Source organism: Procambarus clarkii, chromosome 73 (assembly GCF_040958095.1).
Source record: "Procambarus clarkii isolate CNS0578487 chromosome 73, FALCON_Pclarkii_2.0, whole genome shotgun sequence".
NCBI lineage: Eukaryota > Metazoa > Arthropoda > Malacostraca > Decapoda > Cambaridae > Procambarus > Procambarus clarkii.
The window spans coordinates 13,515,955-13,536,447 of record NC_091222.1 but is presented as its reverse complement, the minus strand read 5'-3'; the positions used below and the strand labels follow the sequence as shown (position 1 = coordinate 13,536,447).

Below are 20,493 nucleotides of genomic sequence, written 5' to 3'. Positions count from 1 at the left end.
GGTGTCCTGTTTGCAAACTTCTACATGGGTACCATCGAGCAAAAAGTCTTAGTCGACATGAACTTGAAACCGGCCATATACTGCAGGTATGTTGACGACATTTTTACACAGGTACCTGATGTCAGACATCTGCAGAAGCTGAAGGAGGCATTTGAGCAGAGTTCCGTGCTGCGTTTCACTTACGAGACGGAAAAGGATGGGAAGCTGCCTTTTCTAGATGTAACAGTCATGGAAAAGGGCGGAGGTTTCCACACTGCAGTCTACACTAAGGAAACAAACATAGGAATGTGCCTAAATGCCAACAGCGACTGCCCTGACAGGTACAAGAGGAGTGTTGTTAACGCATACGTCGACCGTGCTCTCAGCCACAGCTCAGAATGGAAGCAAGTCGACGAAGAACTCTGTAGGGTAAGGCAGGTCCTAGTCAATAACGGCTTCTCCAATGGTTTCATCGAAGACATCATAAGAAGGAAAGTGAAAAGCCATGCAACCTCTGAAGAGACAACTAACACAACACCTATACCCCCTATTAGACTATTTTACAGGAACTTCTTTTCCACAGCTCATAAAACGGAGGAAAGGGTCCTGAAAGATATTGTTAATAGAAACGTATCCCTACAGACAAAAATCAGAGGATACCAACTGACGATTTACTATAAACACCAGAAAAACGGCCAGCACTACTCATGAGAAAACTCTCCAGACAGAAAACAGAACGCTTTTAAAGAGACTAATGTCGTCTATGCCTTCAAATGCCCCACTTGGGGACTGTAAGCTCCAAAAAACCCGTATATAGGCAAGACAACAACATCTCTTCTAGGCGTTTAACGATGCATAAGCAACAGGGCTCCATTAAGGAACATATAATCTCTTCCCATAACCAAACCATCGCCAGAGAAATCCTAGTAAACAACACAGAAACATCGATAGATACAGCGATAGCAGGCGGCTTGACGTTTGCGAGGCACTACACATCAAGAAGTCAACACCAGCAATCAACAGCAATTATTGCACAACTATATTCTACTCACCTCAAGACTCCGCTCCAATATAGAAGCATCAAGAAATATGGACCAATAGGCTTTCTACAAACACTTCTATTCAATACCCCATTGTTTCTGTTCTGTCTTGTGTTGATACTTTTAATACCCCTATTAATATCCCCTCCTGTTCTGTCTTGTGTTAATGCCACATCACCCTTCCCACCTCACTCAAATGTAGATATAAAATCAGAGATACGTTCTAATCAGTTGTGTATTTGTGAAGTCTTTGAAAATGTAATAAGTTTTACGAAACGCGCCCGTGTCGCGTCAGACTAGAAATATAAAATGAATTTTGGAGAAGTGATTTTTGATTTACCTCCAACAGTGAAGCGTAATGTACGAAAGATTGAGAAAATTCGTGTTAGAATTATTAATCTTACTTTTTCGGTCATATTTAATAATATATGTCTACAGGAAAGACTGCTACCAAAATATACTAATATATATATATATATATATATATATATATATAGTCAGGAGGACCCAGTGTCACCTATATACTCTATAACTTGAGACTGCAATATATCCGATTGGGAGTTGTTTAAAAACGTTATAACATAAATATAATGTGTATTTATTTGTTTATATATTTGCTACAATGCACATAGTAGGTACATTGGGTTTGTGAGATTACATAACACTGATTTTTTACTTTCTTGAAAGCTACTAACACACATAGTGTTTTGGTCAAATCCTTAATTTAACAGATATTTATAAGTAGGTAATTTGTAGCGAAATTTGAAGAAAATTAACCCTTTTAAACCGCATAAATCATATATATATGATTTCAGTGACAAACCAAAACCACGCAAGTCATATATATATATATGATATCTTGTTCTAGCGCTATAATTTAAACGCCCCGCCTGGGATAGGGGCAGCTATAGTGCAGCAATGACCTATAGTTGCCAGATGCCACCTAGAAAGAAATCCAGGCCAACATCCTGGGTGTGAGAGCTTCAGTACACAGGGAGCCACCAAGGCTGTTGCACGCAGGATGAAGCTCACAGCACCGCTGTCAGCTTGTGACCACAGCATCGCCTATAAATGCCATAAATATATATGATCCTGCTATTATTTAGCGATGAAGTATTACTAGAAGATCCCTGACTGTGATAAAACTGACTAGGATTCTGATAATAGCAGGATTGTGGTGATATTAAGCCTGTGCTCCATGGAGGGAGGAGTAAGGCTGTGGGAGGGAGGGTGGTAGCGTTGTCTTCTGACTGTGTGTGGCCACCTTTTTAATGACTACACTCACCATACCAGCTTAGTGGTTCCCTATGGTGAACACAAATGTAGATACATATATATAACATGTGTATAGAGTGTAATAACAGCATTAAGAGGAGGTTGGGAGCCGCAATTTCGGTGAGGGAGGTGCGTCGTCTGCATGACTTGTCATGTTTACTGGTAGCCACTAGGTCTTTGGGCACCATACCAGCTAATTTGTACAGGTATGGTGAATAAAACAGGTAGATACTAATATATGATGTGTGTATATAGCATAATACCACCACAAACATTATTGTTGGAAGAGAAATATTAGTGGGTCTGGCCTTGAGGGCGGCCACCACCAGCTGACTGTGTGAGTAACTACGTCTTTGTACCTTTACTCACCATACAAGCTTAGATGTATAGTTATGGTGAACAAAACATGTAAATACTTATATATAACGTCTGTATGTTGTGAATAAATGCAAAAACAGTATTGTAGGAGGAGAATGAGGGCGAGTGAGGTGTTGAGGGAGGGAGTGGCAGCGAGTGGCTGGCTGGCTGGTGTGTGGCGTCACTCCTCGTTGCATTTTGACTCAAAATAACAACTTAGTGGTTCGTTATGGTGAGTAAAACATGCAGATACTTATATATAACCTGTGTATAGTGTAATAAAAGCAAAACTATTTTGTTTATTGTTTTATGAACATAATAATTGAATCACTAATATGCACACCATAATTTTTGAGTACAGCGATGGTTCACACATTTTATTATATAAATATATCACAATTCACACTATTGAATAATATTACTGCAAAAAACAAAGAAAAAATCAGAGACATTGAAATAATTACGTAATAATATATTTGTGGCAACTGCCGCCTGACAGCTCGAGCGGAGTAGACCTCGTCTGGCGAAGGCTCTGTTAACACCCCTTTTTTTGGCAGACTTTCCTACCCTATTGTGGCTAAAATATGCCACCTAAAATTTTTTTGTTATTTTTTTCCGTGATCAAGGAACAAAAGTGAACACTTTTATAGGTCGAAAGAATTTTTTGATATTTTTTGTTGTTGCGCCTGTGGGTGTTTAAAGCCATTTGGACCCCTCTCGGTTTGAGGGTTAATAGGTAAACTGTAGGAAAACTTGACGAATATTATTAGGTACAGTGTAGCATCATTTGAAGATTATTAATGGGTACATTGTAGCAAAATTTGTGTTCAACATAAAAACTTTGATATATGTTGATATCAGTGATGACAATGGTGAAGTTGCATGTCTTAGGCACAAATATTGGGGGAGTGAGTAGCATAATATAATGTGGGAGTTTGAAGCATAAGATAGAAAACTGTGATGATCTTGAGGTTATCTTGAGATGATTTTCGGGGCTTTAGTGTCCCCGCGGCCCGGTCCTCGGCCAGGCTTCCACCCCCAGGAAGCAGCCCGTGACAGCTGACTAACACCCAGGTACCTATTTTACTGCTAGGTAACAGGGGCATAGGGTGAAAGAAACTCTGCCCATCGTTTCTCGCCGGCCCCGGGATCGAACCCGGGACCACAGGATCACAAGTCCAGCGTGCTGTCCGCTCGGCCGGGGCTCCAGCCGGTCGGATGGAATAATGAACAATTTTGCTAGCCTGAGTCATAACACCCCACCTACCTTGTGTTGCCTGATGTCCTTGACGAAGGTGTTGGGATCAAACTTGGGTGTAGAGACCAGTTTTACACCCATTTGCAGTCCTGTCATCATCATAGGCACAATCCCATATACGTGGAAGTATGGCAGGTAGCACAAAAATGAATCTTGGTATGAATCTGTAAAGCAAAAACTATTCAGTGATAAAAACATAACTAAATTTTATGGCGGATGATGTGTATAATTTTCTTTACGAATATTCAAGTGCATGTAACATATAATAAAGGGAACACTTTAAGCTGAAAAAACCATATCCACTGACATCAGTACTTAATGGCGCAGACATCACTTAACCGAATGGTCCTGGGAAGGAGAATGCTTCACCAGGCATTCTCCTGGTGAGGCATTCACCAGGACGCTCCCTCACGTTGGAGAGAGCGGTTGTTCACATATGTCAGTTGTTTAGTTTAGAAACTGCTGTTGTCGTTGGTGTAGCCACTGCACTACTCTTCATTTAAATGACACCCCCGTGGTGTGCCGAAAATAAATTCTTTCAACAAAATGACTTTCTCCTCTTATATTGTTAAAATGCACTCTCTGATCACGGGAACTAAAAAAATATTATGTATATAACATGCTTAAGCCGTGATGGAGCTGGGAAGCTGAGCAAATTATAAGCGCTAAGCGATGGAGCTCAGGACCACTCGACTCTGTCACCCCGTGGTTTTTTTTTATTTATTTTTAATTTTTTTTATAATTATTTTCTACCACAGACGTGGCCACACATTTACAATGCTAACCAGAATATATACATTTTCTTCTGTCCTCCATGGACAGGGTTAGAGAAGTGTTAAACATATAGTTCAAGGGTTTATTGAACACTCAACCACAGAAGGTGATTCGGTGCTTTTAAAATGCTAAGCTAGCCTACATAGGTAAATACATAGGTACACAGATTTACGTATGCCCTACATAAAGTGTTTGATGTGTCTTTTACATAGTGTCATTAATGTACATTCACAAAGGTGAAATGTAATTCTGATCAGCTTCCAAATATACTTTATACCCATACATATACATACACACACACATATACATACATATATACACACACATGCATTCACATACATTTGTCTCATTTACTCTGACAGGGTGAGATAGCTGATAAAGAAACTAGTGTGCAATTAAGCACTTAATCACTGCCACCCCACCCCGTGGGGTGGCAGTTGCCGCGAATATATTTTTTCACAATTATTTTGATGTTTCTCATTCATCTCTTCTGTTTTTTTTTGCTGTAATATTATTCAAAAGTGTATAATTTGTTTATTTATATAGTTCAATGTTTGGAACATCTATAGGCTCAAAATTATGGGACTCATTTATGTGACATATGAGGGGGAGCAACGAGGAGGCCTAGTCGACGACCGGGTCGGGGGGGATACTAAGCCCCGAAAACACCTCAAGGTAGGATATATATATATATATATATATATATATATATATATATATATATATATATATATATACATACAGGGGGGATACACTGGAGTAAGACCTCAGCACCTCAAGGAGATGACAAATCCAATTCTCGGCGAAGTTGTCGAGACACTACTGTCAGAGATCACGAAGTTTGTCAAACGACTGTCTCTCCGGGTTGATCCCAGATACAATTAAACCCTTCTTCTTCGGAGCATCCCTTTGTGTCCTTAAGAAGAAGGATGGTGGAGTCAGACCCATTGCCTTGGGTAACACACTTCGGTGCCTTGTTGCTAGGGCAGCTGTCAGAAAAATCAGCATAGACGCTGCAACGATGCTTCAACCCCATCAACTAGGTTTTGGTGCCCCCCATGGCTGTGAAGCAGCAGCTCTTGCAGCACGAGCCTATATCAAGGACCTCCCAGAAAATAAGGGCATTAATTAAATTAGACTTTAAAATTTCTTCAACCAGGTAAAAAGGGATGTGGTACTGGAAGCAGTTCGAACCAGCTTTCCTTGTCTACTTCCTTTTGTTTCAGCAGGGTACAGTAGGGAATCGACGCTGCTGTTTGGGGAACATGAAGTTGTTTCTGCAGAAGGTGTCCAGCAGGGAGACTCATTTGCCCCTTTCCTTTTTTGCATGGCAGCTAAGGAGGTCACAAGCAGGTTGTCCAGAGAATTCCACATCTGGTTCCTTGACGATGGCACCCTGGCAGGGACACAGGAATCCCTGCTAGGAGATCTTCAGCTAGTGAAATCTATGGAAGAGGAGTTAGGACTTACACTAAATCCATCAAAGTGTTAAATCATCTCATCCAGCCAACCAATCATAGATGCAGTACGAATCTTATTGCCAGGAGCCCAAGTGATCGCTCCCACCGACAGTGTGCTGCTAGGGGCACCTCTGGGCTCGAACGCCATAATGGTAGTTCTCGAAGAAAAGCTTAAAGACCTGAGGAGGATGTAGGCGCGAATAATGGCTTTGGATGCTCACGATGCTTTGTACCTTCTTACAAGGTGCCTGGCCTTGCCCAGACTTACCTATTTCCTCAGGTGTGCTCCTTCCTTTGACAGGCCAAAATTAACGGAATACGACTCACTCCTAAAGACAATAACAATGAAAGTGTTAAACCTCTCCTTGCAAGATGACCAGTGGGACCAAGCAACGCTCCCAGTTAGACTCGGGGGTATAGGTATTCGCAAGGCGACAGAGTTAGCATTGCCGGCATTCTTATCCTCGACCAGTGCTACAAGTGAATTAGTGAAGGAAATACTACCAGAATACCTAAGGAACTCCATTGGGATTCGTGATCCCAAATTTGTGAAGGGAGCTGGTCAGTGGGACACTCTTGCCAATTCACACACCCGACCAACTATTCCAAACTACGGTAAACAGGCCAAATGGGATAGCCCCATAGTGGAGAACATCGCCAAAGTATTGCTGGACGCAGCTTCACAGAAGGACAGAGCGAGTCTCCTAGCTGTGCAAGCCCCCCATGCTGGGGACTTCCTGTTGGCAGTCCCTAATTCCGCCTTGAGCACCTGCCCGGACCATCGGGCCCTAAGTATTGTTGTTGCTCTGCGCCTTGCTGCCCATATCTCCACCAAACACTGGTGTGTTTGCAGCCATGCACGGGCAGACCAATACGGCAGCCATGGTCTCATCTGTCGTAAGACACAGGGAAAGATTGCCAGACATGAAGCAGTCAATGACATCATCAAGAGAAGTTTGGCTACAGCTGGGTGTCCAGCACAAAGGGAACCCCAGTTGTGCTGACCTGACAATGTGCCAAAAACGCCCAGATGGAGTCACCCTTCAGCCATGGAGGGAAGGTAAACAGGTCGTATGGGATTACACCTGTGCATCTACACTGGCTGATATCTATTTACGTTACAGCTCAGCAGAGGGAGGTGGGGCAGCCACCTTCAGGGAGACCCAGAAATTCCACAAGTACAGAGACCTAGAACGTTGTTACAAGTTCGTGCCGATTGGCTCTGAGACTCTGGGCGCCTGGGGTAAATGTGCACTCAAGTTTTTAAAAGAGGTTGGTGAGGAACTCATTGGGAAAACTAGAGACCACGAGCAGCCAGTTTCTTGTTCCAGCGCCTCAGTGTCGCAATTCAGAGGGGAAATGCGTGCTGTATCCTGGGTATGCACCCAACCTCCAAGGAGCTGGACGAGATCTTCGAACGCTGATTGTTTAATTGTTATATATTTCTGTGTGTGTGTGTATTCTCTGAAAACTGTAGCATTGCAATAAAATAAAACAAAACATACAAAAAGTAATAGGGGTGGTAGGAGAAGAAAAGAATAAAGTATTCAGTGAGAATCCACAAGATCTTCTTTGAATGCTCTGTGTTTTCTTCTTTCAGGATGTGGGTCCCTGCAATTGCACCAGAGGTGGTACCCCTAATATATATATATATATATATATATATATATATATATATATATATATATATATATATATATATATATATATGTCGTACCTAGTAGCCAGAACGCACTTCTCAGCCTACTATGCAAGGCCCGATTTGCCTAATAAGCCAAGTTTTCCTGAATTAATATATTTTCTCTAATTTTTTTCTTATGAAATGATAAAGCTACCCATTTCATTATGTATGAGGTCAATTTTTTTTATTGGAGTTAAAATTAACGTAGATATGACCGAACCTAACCAACCCTACCTAACCTATCTTTATAGGTTAGGTTAGGTTAGGTAGCCGAAAAAGTTAGGTTAGGTTAGGTAGGTTAGGTAGTCGAAAAACAATTAATTCATGAAAACTTGGCTTATTAGGCAAATCGAGCCTTGCATAGTAGGCTCAGAAGTACGTTCTGGCTACTAGGTACGACATTATATATATATATATATATATATATATATATATATATATATATATATATATATATATATATATATATATATATATATATATATATATATATATATATATATAAAAGTTTGTGAGGGTACCACCTCTGGTGCCAATGTGGGAACCCATAGCCTCGGAGAAGAAAATAAAAAGTATTCAGAGAAGACCTTATGGTTTCTCACTGAACACTAATATTATCTTCTCCTACCACCCCCATTCTTTTGTATGTACACATATATATTTACTTTATTTGAACTTTGTTACAAAAAAGGAGTTACATATGGGTTACAAAGATGGTTATCATAGGTTGTCGAGTTCTTCCAGCTCCTCAGATGGCGGGCTGGAACCCTGGATGCAGTGCGCATTTCCCCTCTGTATCGCCACACTGAGGCGCTGGAAAAGAAAGCTTGCAGCTCTTGGGTCCCTTGTTGTTTCAATGAGCCTAGAACCCAGTTCCTTAAAAAAACTAGTAGCACTTTTACCCCAGGCGCCGAGTGTCTCAGAAGCAATGGGACAAAATTGTAGTGGTGATCCAGTTCTCTATACTTACGGGATTTGGCTGCTTCCCTGTGGGTGGCAGCGCCACCTGGTTGTGCAACACTGAGGTTAATGTAGGTGTTAGCCAGGGTTGATACGCACATGTAGTACCATACCAACTGCTTGCCATTCTTCCAGGGGTTCACTGTGATACCATCCGGGCGACCAATAAGAGCATCAGAGTTATGGGGCGTTAGGTAACGGGGCTCTCTTTCAGCTGGGCATCCAGCTGTGGTGAGGCTCCTCTTGATGATGTCGTTAACTTCACTGTGCCTCAAGTGCCATCCCCCTGTGCTTTGGCAGAGTAGGCCATGGTGGCCGTACCTGTCAGCCACCACCTCGCCGCAAATACCCCTATATCTGGTGTGGATTGGGGCAGCAAGGCGGAGGGCCACAGCAATTCGGAGGGCGTGTGGTGTGAGATGCGTGCCAGTTGCCGACATTGGGGTTGCTAACAGGAAATCCCCTGCATGTGGTGCTGCTACTGCTGGGAGGCGAGCAATGTCGTGTTGTGTTGTTGCAGCACCCAGGCACTCTGCAGCAACTTGGTCTACAATGGGGCCATCCCAGCTGGATTGCTTGTGGGCTTTTGGGGATGGTGGTTGAGGTGATTGGCCTGCACGAGAGGCCCACTCTGTGGCACAGCGTGTAAAATTGGGATCATGTACACCTGCCACCAATATATAAATATATATGTCGTATCTAGTAGCCAGAACGCACTTCTCAGCCTACTATGCAAGGCCCGATTTGCCTAATAAGCCAAATTTTCATGAAATAATTGTTTTTCGACTACCTAACCTACCTAACCTAACCTAACCTAACTTTTTCGGCTACCCAACCTAACCTAACCTATAAAGATAGCTTAGGTTAGGTTAGGTAGGGTTGGTTAGGCTCGGTCATATATCCTACGTTAATTTTAACTTCAATAAAAAAATTTACCTCATACATAATGAAATGGGTAGCTTTATCATTTCATAAGAAAAAAAATAGAGAAAATTTAATAATTCAGGAAAACTTGGCTTATTAGGCGAATCGGGCCTTGCATAATAGGCTGAGAAGTGCGTTCTGGCTACTAGGTACGACATATATATATATGTATATATATATATATATATATATATATATATATATATATATATATATATATATATATATATATATATATATATATATTGTAGTGATAAGTGAGTGTATTGTAGTGATATTGTAGTGATAAACATAATGCACCTGTGAAACTTTGTGTTAATTGTGTGTGACCGGGACACCTTCTCCCCCCCTCTCCCTAGCCTCCCACAGGCCTCGCCAGCCCACCCAGCTACCCTCTCCCGGCGGCTGACCCGACGACCATCGTCCACCCCACGCCCACTGTCGACCAACGCCCACCATCACCTCCCACGCATCGTTACCCAACGCCCACCGTTACCCCACTCCCACCGGCACCCCACGCCCACCGTCACCCCACGCAACCCTACGCCCACCGGCACCCCACGCCCACCGTCACCCCACGCAACCCTACGCCCACCGCCACCCCACGCCCACCGTCAGCCCACGCCCACACACGTCACACGCCCTACGGCTCCCTCACCAGGAAAGGGTGGAAGGACACATGTGGTGGGTCAAGAGACTGGGTCACCAGTGTGCCAATAAGCGCTTGTAAAAGATAAGTTGAGTCCAGTCCTGTGGTGACTGGACCATTGTGAGTATCGTGTTGAGAGCACCACACCCAGTGAGCCAGGACACATTCACCAGTGTTTAGTGACAAAAGGAAATTATCCAAATGTTACGTGCCACATCAACCCTCCCCCCACCCCCACCCCCACCCCCTGAGTGTAGTGCCTCCCCCCCAGTGAGTGTAGTGTCTCCCGCTCGCCCACTCCACTTGTGTAGTGTCTCCCCACCCCCCTCCGTGAGGTGCAGTGTCTTCCGCTCCCCCGACCCCACCTCCCACGATCAGGTGGTCGCGCCTTCCCCTCCCTGGCCCCCGTCCCAGACCGGGCCAGCGCAGCCTCCCAACCCCCACCCACCACCTCCACGAGCCAGACATGACGCATAGTATAGGGCACAACCTCGTCCCCCCCAGCCAGGAGGGAGAGACAAATACTCCAGTGCAAGGTGACATTCACTTTACCTAAGGGGATGGCAGAAGAAGCCGCTACCAGCCAGCTCACCCCTCCCGAAGCCAATCAAAGGACAGGCACATGCAGTGTTTGTGGGAGCAACATCAGCATCAACTCGGTCTCTAGAGTCATACGCCAGCATGTCGACTGTCCTGGGTCAGGGAGGCCTCCCGTGGGAGGAGGCAGCACTCAGGAGCCTGTTGCACCAGTGATTACATTGCAACAGACGACCTGCTAGAGGCAATTAAAGCAACGTCAACCAGGACACTCACCCACATCCCAAAGGCCTCTCGCCCATTTGCTGCCGGGAAATACACGGACCTCATCGCAAAAGTCAACAGAGGGGCAAATAACCTTGATGCACCTGATACCATCAAAGCCTGGCACAATCTGTTACTTTTTGGCAATGCATGCTTAGGTGTACCAGACAGAGGAGGCAAGACACTGGCCTCATCCGTCAATAAAGCAATTAGGGATTTTCCTAGGGCTGACAACCTAGTCCTCCTCCCCAAACACACCAAACACCGCCGAGGCAGACCAAGTACGACAATCAGCGACAACAGAAAATTAGGTACCCAAGTCAGCAAGAAAATTGAAGTGGGCAATACAGTCGGGGCACTCAGGTTGATCACAAGTGAGGACAAAATTTTGCCCAGGGATGAAACCACAGCCCAAGCACTGAGAGAAAAACACCCCCTCAGGGCCGTAGGTGGACCTCCCCCACAGGTCAGGCTCGCCCCTAACCAGGAACCTCTCGTCCTCCGGGAGTCAGAGGTTTATAAAGCTATCGTTTCATTTCCCCCGGGCTCCTCAGGAGGCTACACAGGGGTAAGACCTCAACATGTGAAGGAAATGGTGAACCCTGTTCTTGGCCCAGCTGCAGAAGCGCTCCTGACAGAAATCACAACGTTTGTCAACAACTACCTCGCCAGGTTAATCCCTGATGAAATCAAACCATTCTTCTTTGGTGCATCCCCTGTGCCCTGAAAAAGAAGGGGGGAGGGATCAGACCCATTGCCGTTGGTAATACCCTTCGCCGCCTAGTTGCAAGGGCTGCTGTCAGAAGTATCCGAATGGAAGCAGCCACCATGCTGCAACCCAACCAGCTGGGGTTTGGAGTCCCCCAAGGCTGTGAAGCAGCGGCTCATGCTGCACGAGCCTACATTAGCTCTCTTACTGAAGACCAGGCAGTAGTAAAATTAGATTTTAAAAACGCTTTCAACTCGGTCAAAAGGGAAGCAATCCTCACTGCAGTCCAGGAACATTGCCCAAGCATTCTCCCGTTTGTGTCAGCAGGCTACAGCAAAGACTCAACCATCCTGTTTGGCAAACATGAAGTCACCTCAGCAGATGGAATTCAACAGGGTGACCCACTTGCACCGTTCCTCTTTTGCATAGCGGTTCGAGAAATTACAACCAGACTGTCCAGTGAGCTCAACATCTGGTTCCTGGATAATGGCACTCTGGCAGGCACACAAGATTCCCTGCTAGAAGACCTACAGCTGGTGAAGACATGGGGGGGAGTCCATGGGTCTCGTTCTTAACCCCTCCAAGTGCGAAATTATTGCATCCAGTGAAGTAATCATTAGAGCAGTGAAATCAGTTTTACCAGAAGCCTCAGTCGTTAAACCTACCGACAGAACAATACTCGGAGCACCTCTGGGCCACAATGCCATTGCTGCAGTCCTTGACGAAAAGTTTAGAGACCTAAAGAGGATGGAAGAGAGAATTGGGGACTTGGACTCCCACGATACCCTCTACCTTCTCACAAAGTGCCTTACCTTGCCCAGGCTAACATACTTCTTAAGGTGTGCATCAGCTTTTGGCAACCCACTTCTACAACAATATGATGAGCTCCTCAGGTCAATATTCAGGAAGGCGCTCAACCTAGATTTAGATGACAGTCAGTGGGACCAAGCAACACTACCAGTGAGATTTGGAGGGATAGGCATACGAAAGGCAACTGAGGTAGCACTTCCAGCATTCTTATCCTCATGTACAGCAGCCAACGAATTGGTAGGGCAGATCCAACCAGAGCGTATGAGAGAGACAGCGGAACTCATGATCAAACGTTCATCGAAGCAGCCAGACAATGGGACACCATTGCACACCCTCAACCCCGACCACAAGTCCCAAAAGACCACAAGCAGGCCCACTGGGATAGCCCCATAATGGAAAAGACTGTCACAGCAATGATTGACAACGCTGATGCTGAAAACAAAGCCCGCCTCCTAGCGGTAACAGCACCCCACGCCGGGGATTTTTTATTTACTGTGCCCAATGCAGCCCTGGGAACTCGCCTCAGTCATGACGCTCTCTGCATTGGAGTTGCCCTTCGCCTTGCTGCCCCCATCCTCACCGAACATAGGTGCATCTGCGGAGCTGCGATGGCAGACCAATATGGTCGTTATGGTCTGGTATGTCGTAAATCACATGGTAAAATTGCAAGACATGAAGAAGTCAACGACATCATCAAGAGGAGCCTCGCCACAGCCCGCTGCCCGGCACAAAGAGAACCACACTTATTGAGACCTAACGACCCTCAGAAGCGCCCTGATGGGGTCACCTTGCTACCTTGGAAGGATGGTAAGCAAGTGGTATGGGACTACACGTGCGCTGCCACACTGGCCAGTACCTACCTCCACTACAGCACACGTGAAAGCGGTGGTGCTGCTTCTTTCAGGGAATCGCAGAAAATTATTAAATACAGAGGTCTAGCACACTGCTACAGCTTTGTTCCGATCGGCTCGGAGACCCTCGGTTCGTGGGGGAAAATGTGCATTGAAGTTCCTGAAGGAATTGGGGGACAAATTGATCAGCGCTACAAAAGACCAGAGAGCAAAAATTTTCTGGTTCCAGCGCCTCAGTGTTGCGATTCAGAGGGGAAATGCCTGTTGCGTCTTGGGCACTAGTCCAACTTCAGAGGAATTCGAAGAAGTGTTTGACTTGCAACAATGATCGAACCCATCTGTGACATTCATCAATGTTTCCCATTGTTGTGGTTTTCAAGATATCCATAACCTTTAAGCACCTTTTTGCATTATTATTTTTGTATCAACCCATGTATCTCATGTAATTATCAAATGCATAATAAAGCACAAAAAATAGAAAAGGAAGGGGGTGGTAGGAGAAAAGCACACAGAAACTGTATTGAAGGGGATCTAAACATTCCCTCTAATGCGTTATGCGTGGGTTCCTCCAAGGTTATGGGTCCCCCTTCTTCCAGCTAGAGGTGGTACTCCCTTCCATATATATATATATATATATATATATATATATATATATATATATATATATATATATATATATATATATATATATATATATATATATATATATATATAAATATATATATATATATATATATATATATATATATATATATATATATATATATATATATATATATATATATATATATATTCTATATATATATATATTAGTATATTTTGGTAGCAGTCTTTCCTGTAGACATATATTATTAAATATGACCGAAAAAGTAAGATTAATAATTCTAACACGAATTTTCTCAATCTTTCGTACATTACGCTTCACTGTTGGAGGTAAATCAAAAAACACTTCTCCAAAATTCATTTTTATTTCTAGTCTGACGCGACACGGGCGCGTTTCGTAAAACTTATTACATTTTCAGACTTCACAAATACACAACTGATTAGAACGTATCTCTGATTTTATATCTACATTTGAGTGAGGTGGGAAGGGTGATGTGGCATTAACACAAGACAGAACAGGAGGGGATATTAATAGGGTATTAAAAGTATCAACGCAAGACAGAACAGAAACAATGGGTATTGAATAGAAGTGTTTGTAGAAAGCCTATTGGTCCATATTTCTTGATGCTTCTATATTGGAGCGGAGTCTTGAGGTGGGTAGAATATAGTTGTGCAATAATTGGCTGTTGATTGCTGGTGTTGACTTCTTGATGTGTAGTGCCTCGCAAACGTCAAGCCGCCTGCTATCGCTGTATCTATCGATGATTTCTGTGTTGTTTACTAGGATTTCTCTGGCGATGGTTTGGTTATGGGAAGAGATTATATGTTCCTTAATGGAGCCCTGTTGCTTATGCATCGTTAAACGCCTAGAAAGAGATGTTGTTGTCTTGCCTATATACTGGGTTTTTTGGAGCTTACAGTCCCCAAGTGGGCATTTGAAGGCATAGACGACATTAGTCTCTTTTAAAGCGTTCTGTTTTGTGTCTGGAGAGTTTCTCATGAGTAGGCTGGCCGTTTTTCTGGTTTTATAGTAAATCGTCAGTTGTATCCTCTGATTTTTGTCTGTAGGGATAACGTTTCTATTAACAATATCTTTCAGGACCCTTTCCTCCGTTTTATGAGTTGTGGAAAAGAAGTTCCTGTAAAATAGTCTAATAGGGGGTATAGGTGTTGTGTTAGTTGTCTCTTCAGAGGTTGCATGGCTTTTCACTTTCCTTCTTATGATGTCTTCGATGAAACCATTGGAGAAGCCGTTATTGACTAGGACCTGCCTTACCCTACAGAGTTCTTCGTCGACTTGCTTCCATTCTGAGCTGTGGCTGAGAGCACGGTCGACGTATGCGTTAACAACACTCCTCTTGTACCTGTCAGGGCAGTCGCTGTTGGCATTTAGGCACATTCCTATGTTTGTTTCCTTAGTGTAGACTGCAGTGTGGAAACCTCCGCCCTTTTCCATGACTGTTACATCTAGAAGAGGCAGCTTCCCATCCTTTTCCATCTCGTAAGTGAAACGCAGCACGGAACTCTGCTCAAATGCCTCCTTCAGCTTCTGCAGATGTCTGACATCAGGTACCTGTGTAAAAATGTCGTCAACATACCTGCAGTATATGGCCGGTTTCAAGTTCATGTCGACTAAGACTTTTTGCTCGATGGTACCCATGTAGAAGTTTGCAAACAGGACACCTAGGGGAGAACCCATGGCGACCCCATCTACTTGCTTATACATGTGCCCATCCGGGCTCAAGAAGGGTGCCTCTTTAGTACAAACTTGGAGTAGTTTCCTCAGAATACTTTCTGGCATGTCAAGAGGAGTACAGGCTGGATCACGATACACTCTGTCGGCTATCATTCCGATTGTCTCGTCCACAGGTACGTTGGTAAACAGCGATTCTACGTCCAACGAGGCTCTTGTCCCTGTGGCCCGTGTGCCCCGCAGAAAGTCCACAAATTCCTTTGGAGACTTCAGGCTGAAGGCGCAAGGAACATAAGGAGTCAGCAGGCCGTTGAGTCGCTTTGCCAGTCTGTACGTGGGTGTGGGTATCTGGCTAATGATTGGCCGAAGTGGGTTTCCAGGCTTGTGCGTCTTGACATTTCCATATGCATATCCAGGTTTATATTCCCCAATGATCTTTGGCAGGTGGAGTCCGGATTTCTTGGCGTTTACAGTTTCGATCAAGCCTTCACGATAAAATATCGCCAGGATCTGATTCGTGATCAGATATACAAGGCAGAGAATGAAATCAAAGACAACAAAACGCAACTACTTCATGCTACAAACGAGTGGAGAAATAGCAACATCGACCACAGTATCCGTACCCGCATTGAACAACACCTCGACATCCTCACAGACCAACATCACCTCAGCACTGAAACAAGGATTATCAAGAAACTAACAACATTATATGGAGGACCTATGGCAATTCCACGACCAAGAGATGGCTTCCTGAACCTTGCAGGAATTAACCTCACTGAGGACCAAGTCACTCTCCTAAATCTGGGCATAAACTGTCATGTTATGTCCAGACCGAGTGAAATGGCCCGGAAAGTAGAGTTGGAAATTCTGTTGGACGACATATTCGACCTCGAGACACAAAAGAAGGTCACTACCAAAGATACCTTACAAGCAGAACTTATTGCAGAAGGAGGAAAGAATCGAGGCAACTACAGAAGCACCATACTGTCCCCCGAGCTTAAAGCGGCAGCTAAAAGCCTTCGTGAGAACAAGGAGATAGTTGTCAGGAGAGGTGACAAGTCGCCAATATATGTCATTCTTAAAAAAGACGAATATCTGGCGAAAATGAACATCATACTCTCTGACCAAACTAAGTTCCAAAGGGTAACGAAGGACACTACAGCCGAATTAAAAGCAAAGGTCAACAAACTGATCGAAACTGTAAACGCCAAGAAATCCGGACTCCACCTGCCAAAGATCATTGGGGAATATAAACCTGGATATGCGTATGGAAATGTCAAGACACACAAGCCTGGAAACCCACTTCGGCCAATCATTAGCCAGATACCCACACCCACGTACAGACTGGCAAAGCGACTCAACGGCCTGCTGACTCCTTATGTTCCTTGCGCCTTCAGCCTGAAGTCTCCAAAGGAATTTGTGGACTTACTGCGGGGCACACGGGCCACAGGGATAAGAGCCTCGTTGGACGTAGAATCGCTGTTTACCAACGTACCTGTGGACGAGACAATCGGAATGATAGCCGACAGAGTGTATCGTGATCCAGCCTGTACTCCTCTTGACATGCCAGAAAGTATTCTGAGGAAACTACTCCAAGCTTGTACTAAAGAGGCACCCTTCTTGAGCCCGGATGGGCACATGTATAAGCAAGTAGATGGGGTCGCCATGGGTTCTCCCCTAGGTGTCCTGTTTGCAAACTTCTACATGGGTACCATCGAGCAAAAAGTCTTAGTCGACATGAACTTGAAACCGGCCATATACTGCAGGTATGTTGACGACATTTTTACACAGGTACCTGATGTCAGACATCTGCAGAAGCTGAAGGAGGCATTTGAGCAGAGTTCCGTGCTGCGTTTCACTTACGAGACGGAAAAGGATGGGAAGCTGCCTTTTCTAGATGTAACAGTCATGGAAAAGGGCGGAGGTTTCCACACTGCAGTCTACACTAAGGAAACAAACATAGGAATGTGCCTAAATGCCAACAGCGACTGCCCTGACAGGTACAAGAGGAGTGTTGTTAACGCATACGTCGACCGTGCTCTCAGCCACAGCTCAGAATGGAAGCAAGTCGACGAAGAACTCTGTAGGGTAAGGCAGGTCCTAGTCAATAACGGCTTCTCCAATGGTTTCATCGAAGACATCATAAGAAGGAAAGTGAAAAGCCATGCAACCTCTGAAGAGACAACTAACACAACACCTATACCCCCTATTAGACTATTTTACAGGAACTTCTTTTCCACAGCTCATAAAACGGAGGAAAGGGTCCTGAAAGATATTGTTAATAGAAACGTTATCCCTACAGACAAAAATCAGAGGATACAACTGACGATTTACTATAAAACCAGAAAAACGGCCAGCCTACTCATGAGAAACTCTCCAGACTCAAAACAGAAAGCTTTAAAAGAGACTAATGTCGTCTATGCCTTCAAATGCCCACTTGGGGACTGTAAGCTCCAAAAAACCCAGTATATAGGCAAAACAACAACATCTCTTTCTAGGCGTTTAACGATGCATAAGCAACAGGGCTCCATTAAGGAACATATAATCTCTTCCCATAACCAAACCATCGCCAGAGAAATCCTAGTAAACAACACAGAAATCATCGATAGATACAGCAATAGCAGGCGGCTTGACGTTTGCGAGGCACTACACATCAAGAAGTCAACACCAGCAATCAACAGCCAATTATTGCACAACTATATTCTACCCACCTCAAGACTCCGCTCCAATATAGAAGCATCAAGAAATATGGACCAATAGGCTTTCTACAAACACTTCTATTCATTACCCATTGTTTCTGTTCTGTCTTGTGTTGATACTTTTAATACCCTATTAATATCCCCTCCTGTTCTGTCTTGTGTTAATGCCACATCACCCTTCCCACCTCACTCAAATGTAGATATAAAATCAGAGATACGTTCTAATCAGTTGTGTATTTGTGAAGTCTTTGAAAATGTAATAAGTTTTACGAAACGCGCCCGTGTCGCGTCAGACTAGAAATAAAAATGAATTTTGGAGAAGTGATTTTTGATTTACCTCCAACAGTGAAGCGTAATGTACGAAAGATTGAGAAAATTCGTGTTAGAATTATTAATTTTACTTTTTCGGTCATATTTAATAATATATATACTAATATATATATATATATATATATATATATATATATATATATATATATATATATATATATATATATATATATATATGACCGAAAAAGTAAGATTAATAATTCTAACACGAATTTTCTCAATATTTCTTTTGTTTCTTTTCACTATCGATGGTAATTGAAAAATCAATTCTCCAAAATTCATTTTTATTTCTAGTCTGACGCGACACTTGAACGCGTTTCATAATAACTTAATACATTTTCAAAGACTTTAGTTTACACATACACACAACTATAACCTGGAAACACTTAACAGAGTTCTACTATACTATAATTTAAACCTATCTTAACCTTTTATCTTGTATACCTGCATTTGGGTGAGGTGATATGTTACAACAATTTTGGATGAGGTGAAAACAAACTTTCAACACAAGACAGAACACGAAACAATGGGTATAATATTGGGTAAGTTAAAGGGAAGAAGGGTAACTGCAAAGGGCCTATTGGCCCATATTTCTTGATGCTTCTATATTGGTGTGGAGTCTTCAAGTGGGTAAAATATAGTTGTGCATTAATTGGCTGTTGCTGGTGTTGACTTCTTGATGTGTAGTGCCTCGCAAATGTCAAGCCACATGCTATCGCTGTATCTATCGATGATTTCTATGATGTTTGTTAAGACTTCTCTGGTGATGGTTTGGTTGTGGGAAGAGATTATATGTTCCTTAATGGAGCCCTGTAGCTTATGCATCGTTAATCGCCTGGAAAGAGATGTTGTCTTGCCTATATACTGAGTTCTTTGAGGCTTACTGTCCCCAAGTGGGCATTTGAAGGCATAGACGACGTTGGTCTATTTTAAAGCGTTCAGCTTTGTGTCTGGAGCTTGGTGTCTGGTATATATATATATATATATATATATATATATATATATATATATATATATATATATATATATATATATATATATATATATATATATATATATATATATATATATATATATATATACATATATAAATATATACATATATATATATATATATATATATATATACATATATATATATATACATATATATATATATATATATATATATATATATATATATATATATATACATATATATATATATTTGAGCTGTGTCAATTGATCTGCATTTGAATATAAATATTTCAATATTATTTTTTGTTTTTGTTTTGAAAACAAGAAAATAGACAACATGTTTTTTCACAGCTGCAAATGTGTAACAAACAGCTATGACAGCTATGATGGCTATGTAGTGCGTGTCAAGTTCTGAATTTATTGGAGAATGTCCGACACTGGGATGTATGCATTAATATGCGTCCAACACGTCACATCCAAATCAAATTCGTGCATTGTTTGCAGTCATATTGACCGCCTGCTCTCCTTCGTCTCCAACAGATGGGAGAGCATATATTTCTCCCATAACTCCAACAGAGTTATGGGAGAAATATAAGTCTCACACGGGTGTAGATATTATCCGTCAAATACGGAAGGAAAATTCATATATGAATATGGATTTCACAGCAAAAATCTACAACGAA

At 43.0% G+C, this 20,493-nt stretch overlaps 1 protein-coding gene across 1 annotated transcript in view; it reads right to left on the bottom strand.

Moving 5' to 3' along the window:
- LOC138356517 (probable 4-coumarate--CoA ligase 3) overlaps positions 1-20,493 on the bottom strand; it is a 159,145-nt gene that overhangs the window by 42,212 nt on the left and 96,440 nt on the right. Inside the window, exon 2 of the mRNA XM_069312672.1 lies at positions 3,919-4,073. Coding sequence (XP_069168773.1) covers positions 3,919-4,073 — 155 coding nt within the window. The remainder of the gene's footprint in view (positions 1-3,918; positions 4,074-20,493) is intronic.